The sequence below is a fragment of the Osmerus eperlanus genome, chromosome 20, assembly GCF_963692335.1.
Source record: "Osmerus eperlanus chromosome 20, fOsmEpe2.1, whole genome shotgun sequence".
Classification (NCBI taxonomy): Eukaryota; Metazoa; Chordata; class Actinopteri; order Osmeriformes; family Osmeridae; genus Osmerus; species Osmerus eperlanus.
This window is the reverse complement of record NC_085037.1, coordinates 13940512-13960594: the sequence shown is the minus strand read 5'-3', so window position 1 is coordinate 13960594 and position 20083 is coordinate 13940512. Positions and strand designations below refer to the sequence as shown.

General features: G+C 49.1%; 3 protein-coding genes across 7 annotated transcripts; 2 read left to right on the top strand and 1 right to left on the bottom strand.

Moving 5' to 3' along the window:
* Positions 1–7: 7 nt before the first annotated feature.
* lsm10 (LSM10, U7 small nuclear RNA associated) lies at positions 8–1059 on the top strand. The gene is made up of 2 exons (XM_062445698.1): positions 8–157; positions 459–1059. The coding sequence occupies exon 2, from the start codon at positions 487–489 to the stop codon at positions 853–855; it is 369 nt and encodes a 122-aa protein (XP_062301682.1). The 5' UTR covers positions 8–157; positions 459–486; the 3' UTR covers positions 856–1059.
* Positions 1060–3140: 2081 nt separating this feature from the next.
* Positions 3141–6348, top strand: eva1bb (eva-1 homolog Bb (C. elegans)). Its single transcript, XM_062486469.1, has 3 exons — positions 3141–3314; positions 4404–4513; positions 4896–6348. The coding sequence occupies exons 2-3, from the start codon at positions 4447–4449 to the stop codon at positions 5297–5299; spliced, it is 471 nt and encodes a 156-aa protein (XP_062342453.1). The 5' UTR covers positions 3141–3314; positions 4404–4446; the 3' UTR covers positions 5300–6348.
* Positions 6349–6892: 544 nt separating this feature from the next.
* On the bottom strand, positions 6893–17433 carry thrap3b (thyroid hormone receptor associated protein 3b). Of its 5 annotated transcripts, XM_062486468.1 has the most exons (13): positions 16685–17432; positions 14710–14858; positions 13513–14391; positions 12446–13048; positions 12155–12321; positions 11871–11982; positions 10946–11021; positions 9370–9566; positions 9076–9258; positions 8952–9030; positions 8475–8627; positions 7044–8336; positions 6893–6994 (listed from the first exon to the last, which is right to left on the bottom strand). In XM_062486468.1, exons 2-12 carry the CDS (start codon positions 14805–14807, stop codon positions 8124–8126), a joined length of 2760 nt encoding a protein of 919 aa, XP_062342452.1. In that variant the 5' UTR covers positions 14808–14858; positions 16685–17432; the 3' UTR covers positions 6893–6994; positions 7044–8123. The 5 variants fall into 5 exon arrangements, with proteins under 5 accessions (XP_062342452.1, XP_062342448.1, XP_062342449.1 ...); XM_062486464.1 differs by having other exon boundaries at positions 8952–9258; positions 16685–17433; XM_062486465.1 differs by having other exon boundaries at positions 7079–8336; positions 8952–9258; positions 16685–17433.
* Between the last annotated feature and the right edge of the window lie 2650 nt (positions 17434–20083).

Here is a 20083-nt window from a genome sequence, read left to right as displayed (position 1 = left end):
GGTCCAGCAGACCTCGTGAGACACTAGGGGGCAGTAGCGGTGCACACATAAGACGTCATCAGAGTGCACCACGCCGGAAGGTTTTAATCCCGTGTTGACAAACGTGAACTTCTGAAGAACGTTTCAAACTCAAGCAAAGAAATGCATCTAAACTAATGTGAGTTTTGTAAGACACGTTCGTTTCATGAAATAACTGACTGTGTATGTTAGTGATTTCATTTTAAACATTCAGGCAGACAAGCAAAACTAGCTAGCAGACTGGTTGTACTTGTCAGATAAAGCGCTACTAGATGTTCGCTATACCAGCAAGATTTGTCTGGATGTACTTGTAAAAAAAAATATTTAGGCTAGGCTTGTGGAGAGGTCAAAGAGAGAGATTTAGTTATAAATGATGTTCGTGGTCAAATGCTACACTTTTTAATCCTAATTATTTACGTCGATGGCATCTCCATTTTCAGTGGCTGGATCCTATAAACTTCGAAACTAATGGAGGTTACCCACTCCATCCGCGAGCGCACCATCGCAGAGAACAGCCTGGTGATCCTCCTCCAGGGTCTCCACGGACAGGTCACCACGGTGGACCTGAGGGACGAGAGCACTGCCCGGGGACGGGTCATAAACGTGGACGCCTTTATGAACGTCCGCTTGGAAGAGGTACTTTACCGGGATCGCCGTGGGAGGCAGAGTCAGTTGGCGGACCTTTTCGTCACGGGCCGTAACATCCGTTACGTACATATACCGGACGACGTGAACATTGTGGAGACCATACAGTCGCAGCTGGCACGCATACACCGTGTTCGCAACTTTGCTGGGGAGAAAGGAGGGAGAAAAGAGTATGCCAAGACTAAGAAGTAACTTGACTGCTCAGTGAACTGTCCAGCAATGTGCTGTAAGGCAATACTTTTTGTAGCTTTAAGACTAAGGTGATTAGGGAGAAGTTCAGTGAGACTGTTAAATGTTGCAAAACAGAAACTGGGACAAGTTACTCTCTTTGAGTTGTCTTCAAGATATAGAGAACTGAATTCATATTTACAATAAAGCTTTTTATTTTGTAACTTTTTTGTGTTGTGAATAGATGAGCAGGGGCCAACAAAGTGTCGACCAGAGCCTGTAGAGAGAGATAAGCTGTTCCCTCTGTCTCTCTCCCATGTAGAGAGACAAGCTGTTCCCTCTCTCTCTCCCATGTAGAGAGAGACAAGCTGTTCCCTCTGTCTCTCTCCCATGTAGAGAGAGACAAGCTGTTCCCTCTGTCTCTCTCCCATGTAGAGAGAGACAAGCTGTTCCCTCTGTCTCTCTCCCATGTAGAGAGACAAGCTGTTCCCTCTGTCTCTCTCCCATGTAGAGAGAGACAAGCTGTTCCCTCTGTCTCTCTCCCATGTAGAGAGAGACAAGCTGTTCCCTCTGTCTCTCTCCCATGTAGAGAAACAAGCTGTTCCCTCTGTCTCTCTCCCATGTAGAGAGAGACAAGCTGTTCCTTCTGTCTCTCTCCCATGTAGAGAGACAAGCTGTTCCCTCTGTCTCTCTCCCATGTAGAGAGAGACAAGCTGTTCCTTCTGTCTCTCTCCCATGTAGAGAGACAAGCTGTTCCTTCTGTCTCTCTCCCATGTAGAGAGAGACAAGCTGTTCCCTCTGTCTCTCTCCCATGTAGAGAGACAAGCTGTTCCCTCTGTCTCTCTCCCATGTAGAGAGAGACAAGCTGTTCCCTCTCTCTCCCCCGTCTTTCTCCATCCCTCTCTAGAGACACACTCTGTTCTTCGGGAGAGGGAGGATTAAGGGACCGTAATGCCCCATGGGTCTGGAACCTTCCCAGTGTCCACACAACCAGGCTGGTCACTGCCCACCATCCAGGGAAAACATGACTCATTTATCAGCTCCAGTGTGCTGCCGGGTAAACAAGCGGGCGTCGTCCACAGCTGAGCCCTAACAAACAGCTTTCACACCTGCCTCCTGCTCCTCATAATGGATAAAGTAACTTCTAGAAGCCGATGAAGGTTAAGCTTAACGGGTATAAATAAACAAAAGAAAGAGTTGGTTCTTAGTTGCGAAAGGGGGAAACATGCATGTTTCAGAGTCATGGGATGTACTAGATGTGGGTGTTATTCTTGTGTTGTCAGAGAAAAGATAACCCTGACATAACACAGGCAGTCAAAACTGGAGGGCGGGTTAGGGTTAGCGGTAACCCCAGTCCCTCCCTGACCAGCCTGTCCCCGCTATGAGAGGAGTTGCAGCTGGCGCTAGTGGGCCTGCAGGACTGTGGCCTGGGTCAGGATCTCAGGAATGTGCTGTCCCTTCATTGTCTGGGCCTGAGGATTGGACCAGGCTGGGGTTTGGAGATTTTCTCTACAACCAACTCTGCCTGTCAGCTCTGAATGACAACAACAACCACATAATAGCTGCTTCTGAAAACACCAGCCTGAGTGCCACATCAACACTCCTAGTTCTCAGAATAGAACTTTACAGAGGCAGTCAAAATGCCATATTTGGTCCTAAAAGTGGCTTGAAATAATAAAAAACAAGGTCTCCACTCACACAGAACGCCTTCAGACTTTAATATTGACACAACTGTTCTTACACAGCACCTGCTGCAGTCCTATGGTGTTGGAAGCACTTGGACTAAATCCTGTTATGGACATATTGTTAAATGAATTCCTCAAAAACCTGAGATGGAAACGGACAAAAACCTGTTTAATCCCCAGTCCCTCTGCACCCAGAATCGTGCCCACAGCAGCCAGTGAGCTATTTCCTGTTACACCCTCCTGGCTTAACATTGAACAGACCTCACTGTGGCACGGCTAAGGTCGGCAGATGCACACACACACACAGAGGGCTGAGCTCCACACAGAGGCAAACACATAATACCTACAGTGTTAGTGGACTCTAAAGTCTGAAGATTTTGAGAAGATTTATTCGTGTTTTGAGTTTGTCATTCCTCGGCTCCTGCAGATGATGAGAGCTTACTGTAGACTAGTCTGCCTTCACCTCCCGTCTCTCAGGAAACACAACCTTCCAGCTGAACCATGACGCCGCTCCCTCTCGCTCAGGCCCCCCCTGGGCGGGGGGGGGGGGGGGTAGTTACCCATGATGCTCCACAGCAGAGGAGGGAGGGTGAGGGCTGGACTCTCCTCAGAAGGGGGAGGGTGAGGGCTGGACTCTCCTCAGAAGGTCCGGCTCGTCTCAGCTGCCAGATCATCCACCAGCTGAGCTGCCTGACTGACCCTGAACTGTAAAACCTCACAGGTGTAGATTGACAACAATATAAGCAACTATTATTGGATCTATGGATTGACCACGGCTATACTTTACCCAAGACCAGGTGAGTTGTTGTCTGCTAATGAGCTGTCACTATAACTGTGATTTACATGTGCGTATCCTATGATTGATCTAATTACTGTGAAGAGACTGTTGATTTTTGAAAATAATGTTAGACATTTACCAGACATTAGATTTGACCAAATAAGAAAGTCTAGTTTTCTGGGAGCCAACAGGATAACACATTGCTTTTTTAGTAGCAACTGTGAGGGCTGTGTCTATATATTTTAAGATGTCACAGACTTTATGGGCACAGCAGCAGGAAGAGAGTGGAAGGCCTCACAGCTACACTCACACGGTTCCAAGATCACAGGGCTCTGCATGCCTGTCACACATGTATGTTATTAATTACCACATGTTACTTTATGTTGACTGTAGAGTGTGTGTTTGGTTTACTTTTCACCACAATCCGTTTTTTGGGTTACTTAATATGGCTGAAGCACAATTTACCTGAATATCACTCCTGGATTCTGTTTAAATTGCAAATTTCATAATTTGAATCTTAATTTAACTATGGAAGCAGGAAGTGTGTGGGGTTGAAAGAGAGGACATTTTATGGGGCACATAAACAGCTACAGCTGCTGGCCTGTGCATGTCCACAGTTAATTCCAGGAGTTATTGGGACTTGTCTGGAAACAGGAGGTGTTAAAGCTGTCTGCCCCTGGATCTGTGGACTGTAGTTGTGTAAAAACACCACGTCTTCCTTAGCCACTGGCATGTTGCTTCACTTTGCTTTGGAGAACTTTACCACACAACCTCCCTCTTCTTGGTTGTAATTGTGTTTAAAATCTTTTGGGAGAGTGTGGCTGTGTATTTCCATACAGGAAGAGGGTGTTCATAGAGGGAGTCTGTATCTACTGATAGTGCTGGTTTAAACCAGCATGACTCCATTGCTTCTCAGGAAGGAAACTCTGCTACATTTAATTTGCTCCAATTAAACCCTAAAATGTTTGTTTATACAAAATGGCTAACAACACTTTATATAATTTAATGTTGCCATTTCCTACCCAAGAGTCAAAACAATTCTCCAGCTAAGAGCACTGAGAAGCCAGAAGGTCTCATGTTTACGTTTCTTCTTGTGTTTTGGCTTCAAGACCTCCGACTGCAGATCAGGAGATGTGACGACCAGAAGTAAAAATGGAACCAATCAGGAAAGACATGGAGCTCCTTAGCAACAGCATGGCCACCTTCGCTCACATCAAAGGTAACTTGGCTGTGCCTGTCTGGCTCGCTGGTTTAGTCGGAGACAAGTAGCTCAAGAAAGGATAAAACCTTTGTCAACCCCGTGTTTTCAGATCTCCTCTGAGAGGTGACGTCTGTGTAACCTCAGTCCGTTCCAGGGACTTATGTGTTCTGTTGTCTTTGGCTAAACACCCTTCTGCTGTGTAGGGTTAGTTAGCCCCTTAAATATCATGTGAAGGTCCCCATTTCCAGCCCTTTTAACTAAAAAGTGTCTTAAAGAGGAAAACATTCTTTTTCTCATTCATTATGTTGGACGTTCAAGCAGGTAACTTTGACCTCCTGACCTTGTGAGTGTGAGTTATGAACTTCTGAATGAACCCATCAACCCATCTCTTCCCTCCCAGCCAACCCAGAAACCTTCGCCCTCTACTTCATGATGGGTGTGTGTTCTGGGCTGCTCCTGGCCCTCTGTCTCCTGGTGACGGTCATCGCCTGCAAGACCTGCCAGCGTGCCCGCACCCCGCCCCCGGCCCACCGGAGTCAGCTGAAGGAGAGAGGGGAGGACGAGAGCTCAGAGGGGGACAGCAGTGAGGAGGAAGACGTCTCCAAAGTCCTGGTCAGCCCACTGACAGACCGCAGCCAGACAGGCATGGTGAGGAGCGTGGACGTGTTCGCGTCTGCGGAGGAGCTGGAGAAGGCTCGGCGTCTGGAGGAGAGGGAGCGCATCATCAGGGATATCTGGAGGAACGGACAGCCAGACATCCTGGTCACAGGAACAGGGACCGTAGGACGGGTACACTACCACTAGGACACTTCTCTTGTCCTGACCAATCACCTCACACTTCCCTGGTCCTGACCAATCACCTGAGACTTCCCTGGTCCTGACCAATCACCTGAGACTTCCCTGGTCCTGACCAATGACATCAGAGACTGCAGAAGACAAGCTTCATTAGATAAGCTCACTTCTCTGAGCCGTGAAGCTGTATAGTCAGAGATATTATGTATGGCTGTCCTGTTTCTTCATATACCACAAAGTTATGCATTTTGTAATTCTGCATAATAATACATATTTCTATTTAAACATGATGTAAAATCATGCTGTGTCCTTGTATATTAAGTATTTGAATCTTGAATACTTTACTTGTCATCCTTCTCCCACAATCCCAACATCAATCTTCCAGACTAATATTAGCAAGTTTCCCACACAAACCCAACATTCTTTGGCTCTTGTCAGCCGTCTTCTCTGACCCTGTCACTTCCTGTGTTCCCATTCCACAGTCCCATAAGCCCCTCTGTTCCAGCTCCAGCGAGGCTGGCCTCTGCTCAGGGCTCCAGCGAGGCTGGCCTCTGCTCAGGGCTCCAGCGAGGCTGGCCTCTGCTCAGGGCTCCAGCGAGGCTGGCCTCTGCTCAGGGCTCCAGCGAGGCTGGCCTCTGCTCAGGGCTCCAGCGAGGCTGGCCTCTGCTCAGGGCTCCAGCGAGGCTGGCATCTGCTCAGGGCTCCAGCGAGGCTGGCCTCTGCTCAGGGCTCCAGCGAGGCTGGCCTCTGCTCAGGGCTCCAGCGAGGCTGGCCTCTGCTCAGGGCTCCAGCGAGGCTGGTCTCTGCTCAGGGGCTACAGCGAGGCTGGCCTCTGCTCAGGGCTCCAGCGAGGCTGGCCTCTGCTCAGGGGCTCCAGCGAGGCTGGCCTCTGCTCAGGGCTGATGAATAGGCTCCTGTCCCACATCAGATACTCCAGGGCTGCTCCTACTGTAGATCTTACCAAGGCAGTGTTTTCCTAGCGCAGCATTCCGGGTAAACTTTGCCCCATGGGATACGTCTTTTTCCTTCTGATAGTAAATAAAACGCTTGGTTGTTTTGTGTGTGTAACGCCGGTGGATGTCTTGTTGGATCACTGCCTCAGGGTCTCGTTGTGGGGCGAAAGAAAGCAGGCGAATGTTCCAGTTACGCAACTTCAGGCTGCTAAAGTTGAGTTGCGTGTTCTTGTTAGTTAATGGAACCAGACTCCCTGGCTAGAGCCAATCAAAACAACAGGCACCCAAATTCTTTTATCCCAGTTGATGCTTCTTAATTACACACTAAGATTTAAACAAAAATAATTAAGATTTATTCTCACGGTAGTCTCCACTTCCTAGCAGTGTGCAGAGCAGGATACTGTGGGCTTGGAATTACAGCAGAACAGCTGACTAAGGGCTCCAAATGTCTTCTGGAAATTACAATGGATTTATTATCCTACACTTTTATGATGATCGTAGTACTGCTGTGTCAAACTGCACAAGTAACTGAATTATTGAAATGACTTTGCCGGTATTCACTCAACCCACCGATTTAGTCGGAACGTATGACTATCACACTGGTGGAAGGCAGACACATATTCATAAACAATGATTACTGGATTACTTAAAGTAAATTGGATAAGATTTATTGAAAATTAAAGAGAACATGTTTCACCTCTTAAAGAACAGAAGAAGAAAAAGTCTGATCCTGCTGAGCAAATGAGACGTCAGTCTCATTTGCATCACCGCCCCCTGCTGGTCAGTCTGCTGCACAACATCACCGCCCCCTGCTGGTCAGTCTGCTGCACAACATCACCGCCCCCTGCTGGTCAGTCTGCTGCACAACATCACCGCCCCCTGCTGGTCAGTCTGTCTCCATCATCCACACTAGACTGACTTGAGACTCTTACCAGGAGTCCTTTATTTAAACAGCAGATTCAACTTCAGGTACAGTCTGGAATATTACAGATAAACTCAATCGACAATATCCTTTTATTTTGAAACATTTCAACTCCCAAGATGCAAAGACGGCAATAATTTAGTTTTTACATGTCTTAATTATGTCCCGCTGGAATTATTTCTCGCTTTTAAATCTAAATGAAATATTCTTAAAATAATTTGACAGGAGGCACAAACACATATATTTTTGTTTGCATTTGTTGATGTGTAAAAAAAAAAGAAAGAAAGAAAAGACATCAACTATCTGGACGAGAACGTCCTACACACACAGTTAAACATCGATGATCTTGATAAGAAATACAGTGTTAGTGGTAAAACAATGTTTGGATGTGTGAGGACCTTTAGAACATGTAGAAGCACACAGAGCAGCGACTCAGAGCCTGGGAGGGGTGTGACTGTCCCTGGGGGTAGGCTGGGGTCACAGGTCATGCAACACCACAGAAGTGAGCAGAGTAAAACATCCTGTCTAGTGAAACGTGGCCATGGAGCAGAGACAACAACGATGGATTCTAAGGCACAAAAGCGTGAGACTCTTACGGGAGATGAAGGAAGCTGTCCTTAAACTGAATATAGTAATCCCCAACCAGGCCCTTTGAAGACCAACTCGAAAAACATCAAGTCCAGTATGGCTAACAAACTGTGTCTTTACATTTAAAAAAAAAAACACACCCAGGAACTAAGACTGGTAATTAACATAAAAACATCAAACGTTTTGCTTTTAACTCAATTCAATGAGTCAGTTCTTGTACGACCCATACTGTGAAATCGGCTCAAAAATTGATATGATTTATTTATGCAAATCCTTACCACACTTGTCTTGTGGGGGACACACAACATTCTGATGCTGGGCCTCCGGCCTACTCTACCAGACAGCCTCACCTGCCTCTGTCCGGGCCGAGGAGCTACAGTTTGGAGTCGGAGTCTTGGGGCTTGAGCTGGGCCTCAGGGCCGTCCTCCTCCCCGGCCCCGGCCTCGGGGGCCTGGTACAGGTCGTGGGTCCACTTGGGGCTGCTGCCTCCCTTCCTGTAGACGAAGCGCCCCCTGCTGCGGGGGAAGGCCCCCCGGCCACGCCCCCGACCCTCCAGCCACGACTTCTCCCCCTCACGGTCATCATGCTGACACACACACACACACACACACACACACACAGAGAAGAGACACACAGAGGAGAGACTAACAGATGAGAGGGGGGAAAGACAGCAAATGTGTTTTGGGGAAGTGTGACCGTGTTGCAAGCCGGAGCAGGAACTCACAAAGTAGTACTTCCTGCTCTTGGGCGTGTACTCTGGGTCCCACTCCTCCTCAGGGGGCCTGACAGGGGCGCTGGCGGGGGGGGCCTGACCGTTGCTGCTGTTGTTTCCAGGGTAACCGCCCCTGCTCCAGCCCCTACCCCTCACCCTGGGGAACTGAAACCACAGCCAGAGTCAGAAACCTAACACAGCTCAACAGGAGAGCAGAAATCTAGATAACTTCAAAAATGGATAAATAAAAGGTCAAAGAAAACAGAGAGAAATTAGAGGTGGTTTGGGAATTAGGTTGTGTTCAGTGTTAAGGATTTTGTTATTTTACCTTCATAGATCCTGTTGTGCATGATATAAGTATTATACAGTATCATCATCATCATGTTCACTACAGCAGTTAGGGTGAAGGAAGAGAGCAGAGCAGTGACATGTACAGGTGAGCGGTGAGCCTGTAACCACACAGGAGAAGAGCAGAGAAGGGACACTTACAAAGCCACGTCCTCGTCCCCTGTCCATTTCATAGTCCCTGGGGCTCCTGTCCATGGGCCCCCTGTCCCCCGGCCCCCTGTCCCCCGGCCCCCTGTCCCCCGGCCCCCTGTCCCCCGGCCCCCTGGGCCCCGGCCCCCGCTCCAGTGGCCCTGAGGGCCCAGGGTAGTCCCGTGGACTGAAGCGATGCTTGCTGAACCCTTCCATGTGCTCCATCCCCTCCGCCATGAAGGACTTCCCCCTGAAGGGTGGAGAGGGGGAGGAGGAGGAGGAGGAAGAGGGAGAGCGCTCTCGTCTCTTCTTGCTCTTCCTGTGAAGGACAGAGAGCAGGTGAGACACACAGGGAACATGGGCAGCACAGCACAGGCCAGCTGGGTGTGGGGCAGGTGAGACACACAGGGAACACGGCATATCCACATACTTGGACTTCTTGTGGTGCTTGGCTGCCTTGTCGGAGGACTTCTCAGGGCTGGGCCCGTGAGACCCCCCGGAGCCCTTGTCTCCCTCCTGCTTGTATTCCTTGGCTGAGAACCTTTTACGGCGCTCAATATCCAGGCGCAGGTCCATTACATCTCCTTTGGGTTTCTTACTTTGATCCTGCAGAGACACAGCAGGGTCCTGGGGGTTAGTACAGGCCTTCTGCTTCCAGACTGTCAGAATGCTTGATAACTTCACACATGGAACACACAGCGTAGGGACCCGCAGTGTGGTGGAGAGCAAAGGTATCGTCTAAGTAACGTGTTAAGGTTGGCTGTATCAGTGGTGATGAACTAATCGTCTAGGTAACGTGTTAAGGTTGGCTGTATCAGTGGTGATGAACTGATCGTCTAGGTAACGTGTAAAGGTTGGCTGTATCAGTTGTGATGAACTGATCGTCTTGGTAACGTGTTAAGGTTGGCTGTATCAGTGGTGATGAACTGATCGTCTAGGTAACGTGTAAAGGTTGGCTGTATCAGTGGTGATGAACTGATCGTCTTGGTAACGTGTTAAGGTTGGCTGTATCAGTGGTGATGAACTGATCGTCTAGGTCAGTGGTTCTCAATCCTGGTCCTCGGGACCCCCTGCCCTGCATGTTTTAGATGTTTCCCTGCTCCAACACACCTGATTCAGGTGTGTTGGAGCAGGGAAACATCTAAAACAGGTGTTGGAGCAGGGAAACATCTAAAACATGCAGGGCAGGGGGTCCCGAGGACCAGGATTGAGAACCACTGGTCTAGGTAACGTGTTACGGTTGGCTGATTCCTCTGCACCAGGACTGCGGGGCCACGTTTTCATGCCAGCACACACACAAGCTACAGCAGAGACCACAGCATGCAGGGGAGGAACAGCTCACACACACATCTGCACCCCATCTACTGGTGGGGCTCAGAATGCACCCCATCTACTGGTGGGGCTCAGAATGCACCCCATCTACTGGTGGGGCTCAGAATGTACCCTTCCTCACATTCAACACTCATAAAACACTCACTGCATTCTCATCAAACATGACAGATCTGTGAACTAGTATTTGCTGAGTTTAGACTTGTGCTTAAGTGTGTTCATTACATCTGCACCACATACTGTCTCATATCCGTAGCGTGGTACACAAGCTTGTTTAACTGAGGGTGCAGGTGGACTGGCTTTAGTCCTGAGACACAGCTGCATGCACACACACTCATTCACACTCCACCATCAGAACATCATTCTACAATACTGGAATACATTTTGCTGGAGGAGAAATACTTACAATGGCATTGATAAGAGTCCTTTGAGAGGCTTGGATACAGGATGTTAAGTCCCCTCCTCTTAGCCTTTGCTTGGGTACGTATACACCCTCTCAATAACCATATCTCATCTCACAGGCTTGGGGGCTCTCTTGGTACAACAATACACAACTGGACCTTTTGATTTAGACTTATGATTCTCCTTTAAAAGAAAGGCAGACAGCTGAAACCTGCTGCTTCGGATCATCTCAACGTTTCTCTCCAAACACTTCAAATGTGAAAAAGGCCGGTCACCTTGTAGCTGGTCTCCTCCATCTCCTCAAACAGCTGAGAGTGCCTCTTAAAGGCACTGGGGGAGACATCAATCCTCCTGAGGAACACACCAACAGTCAGGAGACGCACCCACGCACACAGAACAGGCTGTCAGAACATGCCATCCCCAGTAACTGGTTTTGGCTGGGTGTGTGTGAGGGCAGGGTGTACCTGTGGATCTCTGGGTGTGTGTGAGGGTGTGTGGGGAGGCAGGGTGTGTGGGGAGGCAGGGTGTGTGGGGAGGCAGGGTGTGTGGGGAGGCAGGGTGTGTGAGGGTGTGTGGGGAGGCAGGGTGTGTGGGGAGGCAGGGTGTGTGGGGAGGCAGGGTGTGTGAGGGTGTGTGGGGAGGCAGGGTGTGTGGGGAGGCAGGGTGTGTGGGGAGGCAGGGTGTGTGAGGGTGTGTGGGGAGGCAGGGTGTGTGGGGAGGCAGGGTGTGTGGGGAGGCAGGGTGTGTGAGGGTGTGTGGGGAGGCAGGGTGTGTGGGGAGGCAGGGTGTGTGGGGAGGCAGGGTGTGTGAGGGTGTGTGGGGAGGCAGGGTGTGTGGGGAGGCAGGGTGTGTGGGGAGGCAGGGTGTGTGAGGGTGTGTGGGGAGGCAGGGTGTGTGGGGAGGCAGGGTGTGTGGGGAGGCAGGGTGTGTGAGGGTGTGTGGGGAGGCAGGGTGTGTGAGGGTGTGTGGGGAGGCAGGGTGTGTGAGGGTGTGTGGGGAGGCAGGGTGTGTGAGGGTGTGTGGGGAGGCAGGGTGTGTGAGGGTGTGTGGGGAGGCAGGGTGTGTGAGGGTGTGTGGGGAGGCAGGGTGTGTGAGGGTGTGTGGGGAGGCAGGGTGTGTGAGGGTGTGTGGGGAGGCAGGGTGTGTGAGGGTGTGTGGGGAGGCAGGGTGTGTGAGGGTGTGTGGGGAGGCAGGGTGTACCTGTGGATCTCTGGGCTCCTTCTTGGCTTCATCATTTCCGTCTCTGCAGCCTTTCTTTGGTACATGGCAAAGCGCTCGCTCAGCGTCATGCCTGACGAGCGGAAGTGTTGAGCTGCAAACACACACGCAGTCAACTCACCAGCCAGCTCTCCTACCTACAGGACTGACTCCTGAGTGGATGCTGATTATCCTTTTATTATTTATGAGGCCTCTTAAGTGGGCAACGATTCAAATGCCCCCTGTGTGTCAGCAGCATGAGAGCACAGAGATATGAAGCGCCTCACCTTTGATGTAGTGCACGATGGTGACGATGTGCTGAGCGAACAGCTCTGATGGGCTGCGGCGCAGCTGCGCCTGCTGAAGGTGCTCGAAGATGGAGCGGAACTCCTGGTCTCTCTTAGAGGGAAGCAGGTCCCGGGGCACGCGGCCATCCTTCAACACACCTGAAAAACTGGACAGAGAGAGACAAGATCACACACACACACACACACCGGCCAGACGTTCTCAGAACCTGTCGTGGGAGGCTGTTTAGTCTCAGCTGTATTGGTGCCATGTGAGGTGATAGACACACAAACCTGGGCATTTCATCGAAGGAGTTTACTTTCAGTTCAAAGTCCTCCCTCTTCCCAGAGGGCCGTCTGGCAGGGGACTCCTCGCGGGCGCTGGGGAACAGAGGCTTGTCCCTCTCCCTGCTGTCCACACCTCGAGGAACCACCGGGGACAGCGTGGGACTCCTCTTCTCCTTCTCCTTCTTCTCCTTTTTCTTGGCCTTCTCCTCCTTCTTGGACAGCTTGCGGCTCCGGTACAGCTCGTTCTCCATGTGCTCCAGGTCTTCCTCCACCTCCTCCACCTCCCTCCGGCTCTTCTCCTTGTAGTACGGCCCCTCGTCCTCCCACTTCCCGAAGATGTCTCTGGCTGTCAGCGGGGCTTTGGGCTTGGTCGGGTCGCTCTCCGCCTCCCTGTCCTTCAGGCCCTGGGACCGGAGGAACTGCTCCTCCTCCACGTCAAAGAAAGGCAGGCTGCTGTCCTCCTTGGGGTCTGGCAGCGCTGCCAGACTGCTGTAGAGGGCGGCGGGCGGGCCGGTCTCTGCCTCCTGCTCGTCAGACGAGCTGTGCTCCCCGTCCTCCCCTGCCTCCCGCTCACACACCTGCTTCTTGCCCTGACTCTCTGCCAGGAACCTGCACAACCACACAGAGGAGCAGCCTTTAACCACAGGTCTACCAGAGCAGGATTCATGTTCAGCTCAAACAGTCTCAATCACAATCATGGTTACTGATGGAATACAACATGGGAAAATGCAAAACAGCTCAATCAGAAGAGAATCTGGGCAAGTTCTGAATACAACGCACTTACAGACGCCCATGAAAGACATGACTAATCACATGACTTGTATTACAATCGTTATACTTACTTAACCACCACCTCTAAAATTAGTCTGATTTCATACAACTTCTTTTTAATGCATTGTGGAGGCCGACTTTTTCAAAATTGTATTTGTATTTTTATTGTTTCTTCTTCTGTGTTCTTTGTTGCTGGACACAGACTAAACACATTTAAAAGAACAATTATAAATCACACACTGAGAAGATGCCATTTCAAAAGAAAAAAGAAACACAATGAGGAATCGGGGAGGGAAACCTACTTTTTAAAAGCAGATGAAATGGCCGTCTTATCTCCAGCAGGCTTGGCATCGTCCTTAGAGAAGAACCCAAACCCTCCGAAGGCGGCGGTGCCCGTTTGAGGGGGGCTCTTAGAGGGAGGGGGGCTGCTGACTGTCCTCCACAGAGCCCCCCCGCTGTTAGCCCCCTTGCTGTTAGCCCCCCCGCTGTTAGCCCCCCCGCTGTTAGCCCCCTTGCTGTTAGCCCCCCCGCTGTTGGAGCCCTCTGGCGGCACCTGCTTGTCTCCAGCAGCCGGCCGGCTCTGGGATCCTGCGTGTTTGGGGCTGGCGTCGTACTCCCTCACACCCTTCCACTTCCCTCCGGACGGTTTCTCCTGGTGGCTGGCGTCCCCGCCCGGCCCCCCGGCCCCCGGCCCCCCGGCCCCCGGCCCCTCTCCCGGGGCCTCGGGGAACTTGTCCTTGGCCTCCTTGGAGGCGTGTTTCCCGGCGCGGGAGCGGCGCGCGGGGGAGGAGGAGCGGGAGGAGTAGCTGCTGTGGCGGGAGCGGCGGGAGCGTCCGGAGGAGGAGCGGTCAGAGTAGCGGGAGCGGCTGCGGCTGGCAGAGCGCTTCCTGGGCGTGCGGGAGCGAGAGCGCCCCCTCCTGGGGCTGTGAGGGTGGTGATCCTGGTCGTGGTGGTGCCAGTTACCCCCCCCCTGCCAGTTGTTGGCTCTGTAGCCGTAGTTTCCGCCCCCTCGCTGGTAGCGCCCCCGGGGGTAGTATCCACGCGTGCGTCCGCGGTAGTAGTACGGCCGGCGGAAGCCACGGTTGTAGCCCCGGAAGCCGCGGTTGTTCTGGTAGTCCCTGGTGGGGTAGTTCCTGCCGTGGGAGGGGGAGTGGGACCGGGAGCGAGAGCGAGACCTGGAACTGGGAGAGGATGTGGGTTAGAATCAGAATGGGATTTATTCGCCATGAAAGTTTGCACAGACAAGGAATTTGCTTTGGCAGGAAGGTGCATACAATAAACATTTAGGAACCTAACATTTAAATATGTGGACTATCTATACTAAGGGTACATAAACTAGCAGTACTAAGTGGAATTATAATTAAATAAAATATACAATAAAATAAAATATAGGTAGCGCTGTTGCCATGACACTGCCATGACCTCTTCCTAATGGATGAGGTATCATTTTACAATCCAACATGGCTTCAAGGAGGAAGAGGAGGTCAGCAGGGTCCTACCTGTAGCGGTGTTTCCGGGAGCGAGAGCGTGAGCGAGTCCTGGAGCGAGAGTAGGAGCGAGAGCGTGAGCGCGGAGGGGAACCCGGAGCCTTCGACATCTCGGAGATCTTAAGGTTCTCAAGATTCTCAAGGTTCTCCGAGGAACACGGCTGTTGGAGGACACGGGGGGGGCTGTGTTAGTATCTGTCTGCTAGACAGGCTCACAGGCATCCCAGGAGACATAGACAGTGTGATGACCTATGGTGCATCATTTACACACAATATAATGACAAGCCTCCACACATTTCTTGGAGCGTATTATTAAACAGTGGATCTCTGTTTCATGCTGTAGAGCTGTTGAAAGCTTAGCTCTCAAACCCTGGCAGAGGACAAGGGCGCTGGGCGCTCTGGTGGAAAAAGTCAAAACCTTGGAGCTGAAATCAGAAACCACACATTCATCTACCCACAGATTAGAAAGACCACCGCTGTTTCATAGGGGTACACTGAATCAACACATGGATGAGATAGATGTCTGGAAGCATGTGCAGGCTAGCATTATCGTTTTGCTAAGTCAGTGGGTAGTGGGCGTGCATGAGGAGTGTTATCTGCAGGAATGTGAGAAAGCTGCATATAGATACTTTAACCCACTGTAGGCTGTCAGTTCAAACTTGGTATCCATTTCATACTGACATTTTTTAAAGATTCCAGGCCACTGAGAGAATATTATTAGCCTGCGTACAAGTTAGAATTGTGCAAGACACAGGCAGTGGACACTACATTTGAGTTCTGAGATCAACCACCAGGTTTTCTACTCCATTACTAAAACAGGAACTTGCTGTAAAAACATCTAGGCCTATCACAGGCTGACAACACTCTGAACTTGTGTGACATGTTCTTCAGAACACCAATCAAATATTATTTTATTTTAACTGGATGGAAGCCCAGATAAGGAGGAGAACAAGCAGGCGTTGTCTCTGTTGATTCTGCTGAGTAAGTTAATAATTAACCACTCATTGTTTGTAGTGAATCATTCCTGATGCTCTTGTTGTCATTCCCAAGGCTGTGCAGAAAGCACGGTCCGAAGTTCGTGCTCGCTCTGAATGTAATTACTGCACAGTGCCCCAGTGCATTTAGGTTCACATGCAAAGTAGTTTATGTAGCCCAGCTTCCTTACTGTGACGTTCCTTACACGTTAACCGAGCTGGGTAAAGCAGAGCATGAACGTGTCGTCAAACGAAGCCGCATGCAACCTCTTATTCGGAAAACCACACACACTGGCCTTAATGAGCAATGGTACTCCATGATAATAGGAGTCGCAGTAGGTGCTATTCAGTCTCCTGTTTAGTTTCTCCGTCAAAATAGTGATACAATAGATCACAACGTGATGATTAAAAAGGTCTGAAAATTCGATTTTTAAATTGCATTTTACAGCCTGTTCTGCTACATATAGGTTCGTAGAACAAGCTGAACCAGATTCAGAGGCTAGACCTACTTTGATATCTTGCCTCGTACTGTGTAGGGACTGGCTAACATTGACAAAAACAAGCAGACTAACATGTCTGAACGCCTTAGCCTAGGCCTGGTTATGACCAGAATGAGAACCACCTAGGTTAGTCCATTCTATTGACTGCATCGTCTGATTCACACAGCACATGGTATTACAACTGGCACATGATTATGCTAATAGTAATAAGCAATGTGATAATTACATACTAGCTAAGGAAGATATTTTACAAGGGAATTCCATTCCGTAATGTTATGGAGTCGGATAGACTGGACGACTATAGCTTTACTAGCTAGTTTCGTTTCCTAGCAAGCTCTTTAGCCCTGTTAGTGGCTATTTGGCTAGGTTAGCCTGGCAGGGTTGGATGAGCTTAACGCTTAGCTACTAGCTAAGTATTCTACTGCTTTGAGTACCCTTGCTAGCTGCTAGTTAGCTTTCAACACACTTCCTAGGTTCACATGTCAGGCATATTTAACGGGCATTTTCACTTACCTTTACCAGGCACTGGTCTCACGTAGACAACTAACTTCCTGACTGGTTACCGCTTTAGTAAACTACCAGTAGCTACTGTACTAGCAGCTAACTGAGAAGCTAAGCTCCTCTGCAAGATGGTTGCTATGGCAAGAAAACCTTCGGTACTCCTCGACGAAGCAAACCGTCTTCAGTGTCTGACCGAATGAAATATAACGTTGGATAATGTCTGATGTCTAAGCAAACTACCGGTACATATGTAAGATGTATACATATTTTTTGTTTGTTGATATTGTACCTGTTCACGATATTCACGCTGGCTAGCTAGGCTACTAAATAGCGCCTTGCTGAGTCTAGATTTGGTTGTGCGAGTGTCGCCACTGAGGAGCTTCTGACTACGCAGCAAAGGGAGGTTCACATTTCCTTCCTGTATTTCCCTGTGTATCTCTTTCGTCGTCAACTTGGTTAAAGACACATACCAAAAATAACATATATAAATATATATTTTTTTTTTAACGTTTGCAGGGTTCACAGTAAGCCGACCATTAATTACTAAAGCCTGCTATTGACACAGTTTGTGACAGATGGAGATACGATCCTCATCACCATCGTCCTCATCACTGGAATGCACACTGCGTAGGCTTACTACAACTTTACCAGGTCAACAGGTCATTCCCAGAGTGAAGTTTCATTTTCTAAGCTTTTCAATGAGCTCATAACCACCACTTTGTTGGTCGGCAGAACAACCTACAACACACCGTTTACTGGGGCTTGTGAGACCTGACTGGAGTTTGCTATTAGACGCCACTATTTGGTGTTGGACCAAGATATGGCTCAACATCTTATCCTTTTATCATTATTGGTTTGTTTGTTTGTTTTTTTTTGGGGGGGGGGGGGGTTCTACAAGTGCATTAGACCTAAAGGCAGAGTCCTAAACTTAGGGCTCTCAAGTCTCACGCATTCGCCGTGAGACACGCACTTCAGCCATTTCTCACGCAACACCTTATCTAGCGCGTTTCAACCATTTCTCACGCTGAGAAATAAGGGATACTTGTCCCGCTATGTAAGGGACGTGGCGCATGCAAACTGAGATTATAGTTGTCTCGAGTTATACAGTGTAAAAAACAACGAAACACCCACCGCACCCCCACCAGCGTCCTATGGCACGAGATAACTTCCTCGTTGAGCGTCTCAAAGCTTCCTGTCAGACACGTAGCCAATTACAATGTAGTCTAGCATAGCTACATACTTCTTATTGCTGTAAAATGAAGTCCGATCCCTTGCTGTGTTCTACTCTAGAAACACGTCTTGGAAGAGTTGAAGCTGCCACATGACTATGCCACCCTGCTGCCTTTACAGAATAAATAAGGCACAATATAACGTCATCCAGATGGCAGCCATTACATCCGGCTGAGATACACATCCAATACCTCTTGTCTTCCATATTATTTTAACAAGAAAGTCTGCCATCTGTCGCCTCTGTCTCTAATTCACCCCCTTTTTTTTTTTACCTCTTTGACCTCTAGCTTAATGACACTTTGAGCAACTCAGACATACATTTGTCCCTGGTCGTCTAACTGGGTTATACTGCCAGGAAACTGTCCTGATGTCATTACATGCAGAGCTGTACAATGCCAAATCTTGCCATTATCTATTTAGTCAGACTTGTGTTCCTCTGACAAAAAGCAAAACCAAGCACACCAACAAGCCAATCACACAGACAGGGCAAAGCTGGAGAGGATATAACAAACAGAGAGCAGGCATGTTCAACAACTGTGTACACACCAAAAGGTGTCACGTCAGGACAGGAACATGTTGCTGTTCTGGTTGTAAAGCCCCTCCAGCCTTCAAGAAGCTGGAGGGGCTGTCTTCCTCAGACAATCTCTCTCTTCAGTCCAAACACAGGACCCCTCAGATAACCTCTCTTCAGTCCAAACACAGGACCCCTCAGATAACCTCTCTTCAGTCCAAACACAGGACCCCTCAGATAACCTCTCTTCAGTCCAAACACAGGACCCCTCAGATAACCTCTCTTCAGTCCAAACACAGGTCTTCTCTGCTCAGGGAGCAGGAGGGAGCTACTCTGAGTAAGCCTGGCAGCGGCAGCGAAGGTGTTGTGGATTCTTCCGGGTCACATAGTGTGTCTTCATGTAATCATCAAGCTTCCGAGCGGTAAACGGGACTGCACCCGACTACATCCAGTCTCTCCTCCAGCCGTACACCCCCACCCGCCACCTACGGTCTTCTTCTGACAATCTGGTGGTCCCACCTCTTAAGAGCGCCCGCTCCCAACCCAAGCTCTTCTCTTGTCTCGCCCCCCAATGGTGGAATCACCTCCCCACCTCCATCAGGGACACTGACTGTCTCCCCAACTTCAAGAAAAGGCTAAAGACGCACTTGTTCTGGGAGTACAACGGTACTTAGGAATGATTTGCTGGACCTGATGTTAGTTTCCTCCAGGAACACAATGACTCTTATTGAGGGACTTGTTGCTCTTGTTGGTTAGTTGTAACTGATTTAAGTTCTTGTACTTTGTAATTATATTATTGTTGCTTGCTTTTCTACAGGTACACTCTTGCACTTTTTGAGATTCATGTTGTTGTTTAATTGTAACTTGTTTAACTAAATGCTCTTATGTTTCTTCGCATTGGCACTTATTTGCTTTTCACAATGTATGCTTCATGTTTTGGCTACCTGTAATGTTTTGGGGCTATCTCGTTGTTATGATCAGTGACCTATGCACTTTTGTAAAGCTCTCTCTTGGAAGTCGCTTTAGGATAAAAGGGTCTGCTAAATGAAGGAATCATGATTTTTTTCTCAGTTAAGGTATCTGCATGAACCAAATATCTACATCTTACCTTCAGCATGTCCCTGAGAACTACTGTATGTACAACAATCTGACAGGCTATTTCCTCCTGTGTTGAATTTACAAAGACAGTTGCATACATTCCTACTTTCAATCTGCTCAAACTGTCTTTGAAAAACATGTTAAGACATTATAAAGTCAAACTACTACAGCAGATTCATGTAGGATTCAAATTGTTACAGAAATGATGCATTAAGTTGAAACTAATGAAAGATTTTACCTCAAGACTTAGCTGAAAGTGTGAGAGAGCAGGAAACACATTGAACTGCGATATCACGTTTCCTGGTTTTATAAAATGCTTCCTGGTTTTATAGCTGTTTTGTGGTTGGTGAAAAAACACAGGGTCTTGCTGGAGCAGGCTGTACGGAACAGTCACAAAGAGGATGATCATAAGTACATAATAAGATTAGTACCAAAGAAAGCTTCAAAAGTGAATGATTAATTATGTGTGTTTACTGTTAATGTTTTGTTCATTAGATCATGATGGAGATCAAGTACACCCTGGCCCCTGGACCAGGCTGGGATGCACAGGTATTAGAAGGTGTGAACTGACT

What these genes read in the sequence shown, in the direction of transcription:
- lsm10 (XM_062445698.1), top strand. Translation starts at nt 487, where the DNA reads ATGGAGGTTACCCACTCCATCCGCGAGCGCACCATCGCAGAGAACAGC.
- thrap3b (XM_062486464.1), bottom strand. Translation starts at nt 14,807, where the DNA reads ATGTCGAAGGCTCCGGGTTCCCCTCCGCGCTCACGCTCTCGCTCCTAC. An exon ending in GGGGACGAGGACGTGGCTTT is followed by an intron (nt 8,628 to 8,951) that starts GTAAGTGTCCCT and finishes CTGTGGTTTCAG; the next exon opens with TTCCCCAGGGTGAGGGGTAG. An exon ending in AGAGCAGGAAGTACTACTTT is followed by an intron (nt 8,337 to 8,474) that starts GTGAGTTCCTGC and finishes TGTGTGTGTCAG; the next exon opens with CATGATGACCGTGAGGGGGA.
- eva1bb (XM_062486469.1), top strand. Translation starts at nt 4,447, where the DNA reads ATGGAACCAATCAGGAAAGACATGGAGCTCCTTAGCAACAGCATGGCC. An exon ending in CACCTTCGCTCACATCAAAG is followed by an intron (nt 4,514 to 4,895) that starts GTAACTTGGCTG and finishes CTTCCCTCCCAG; the next exon opens with CCAACCCAGAAACCTTCGCC.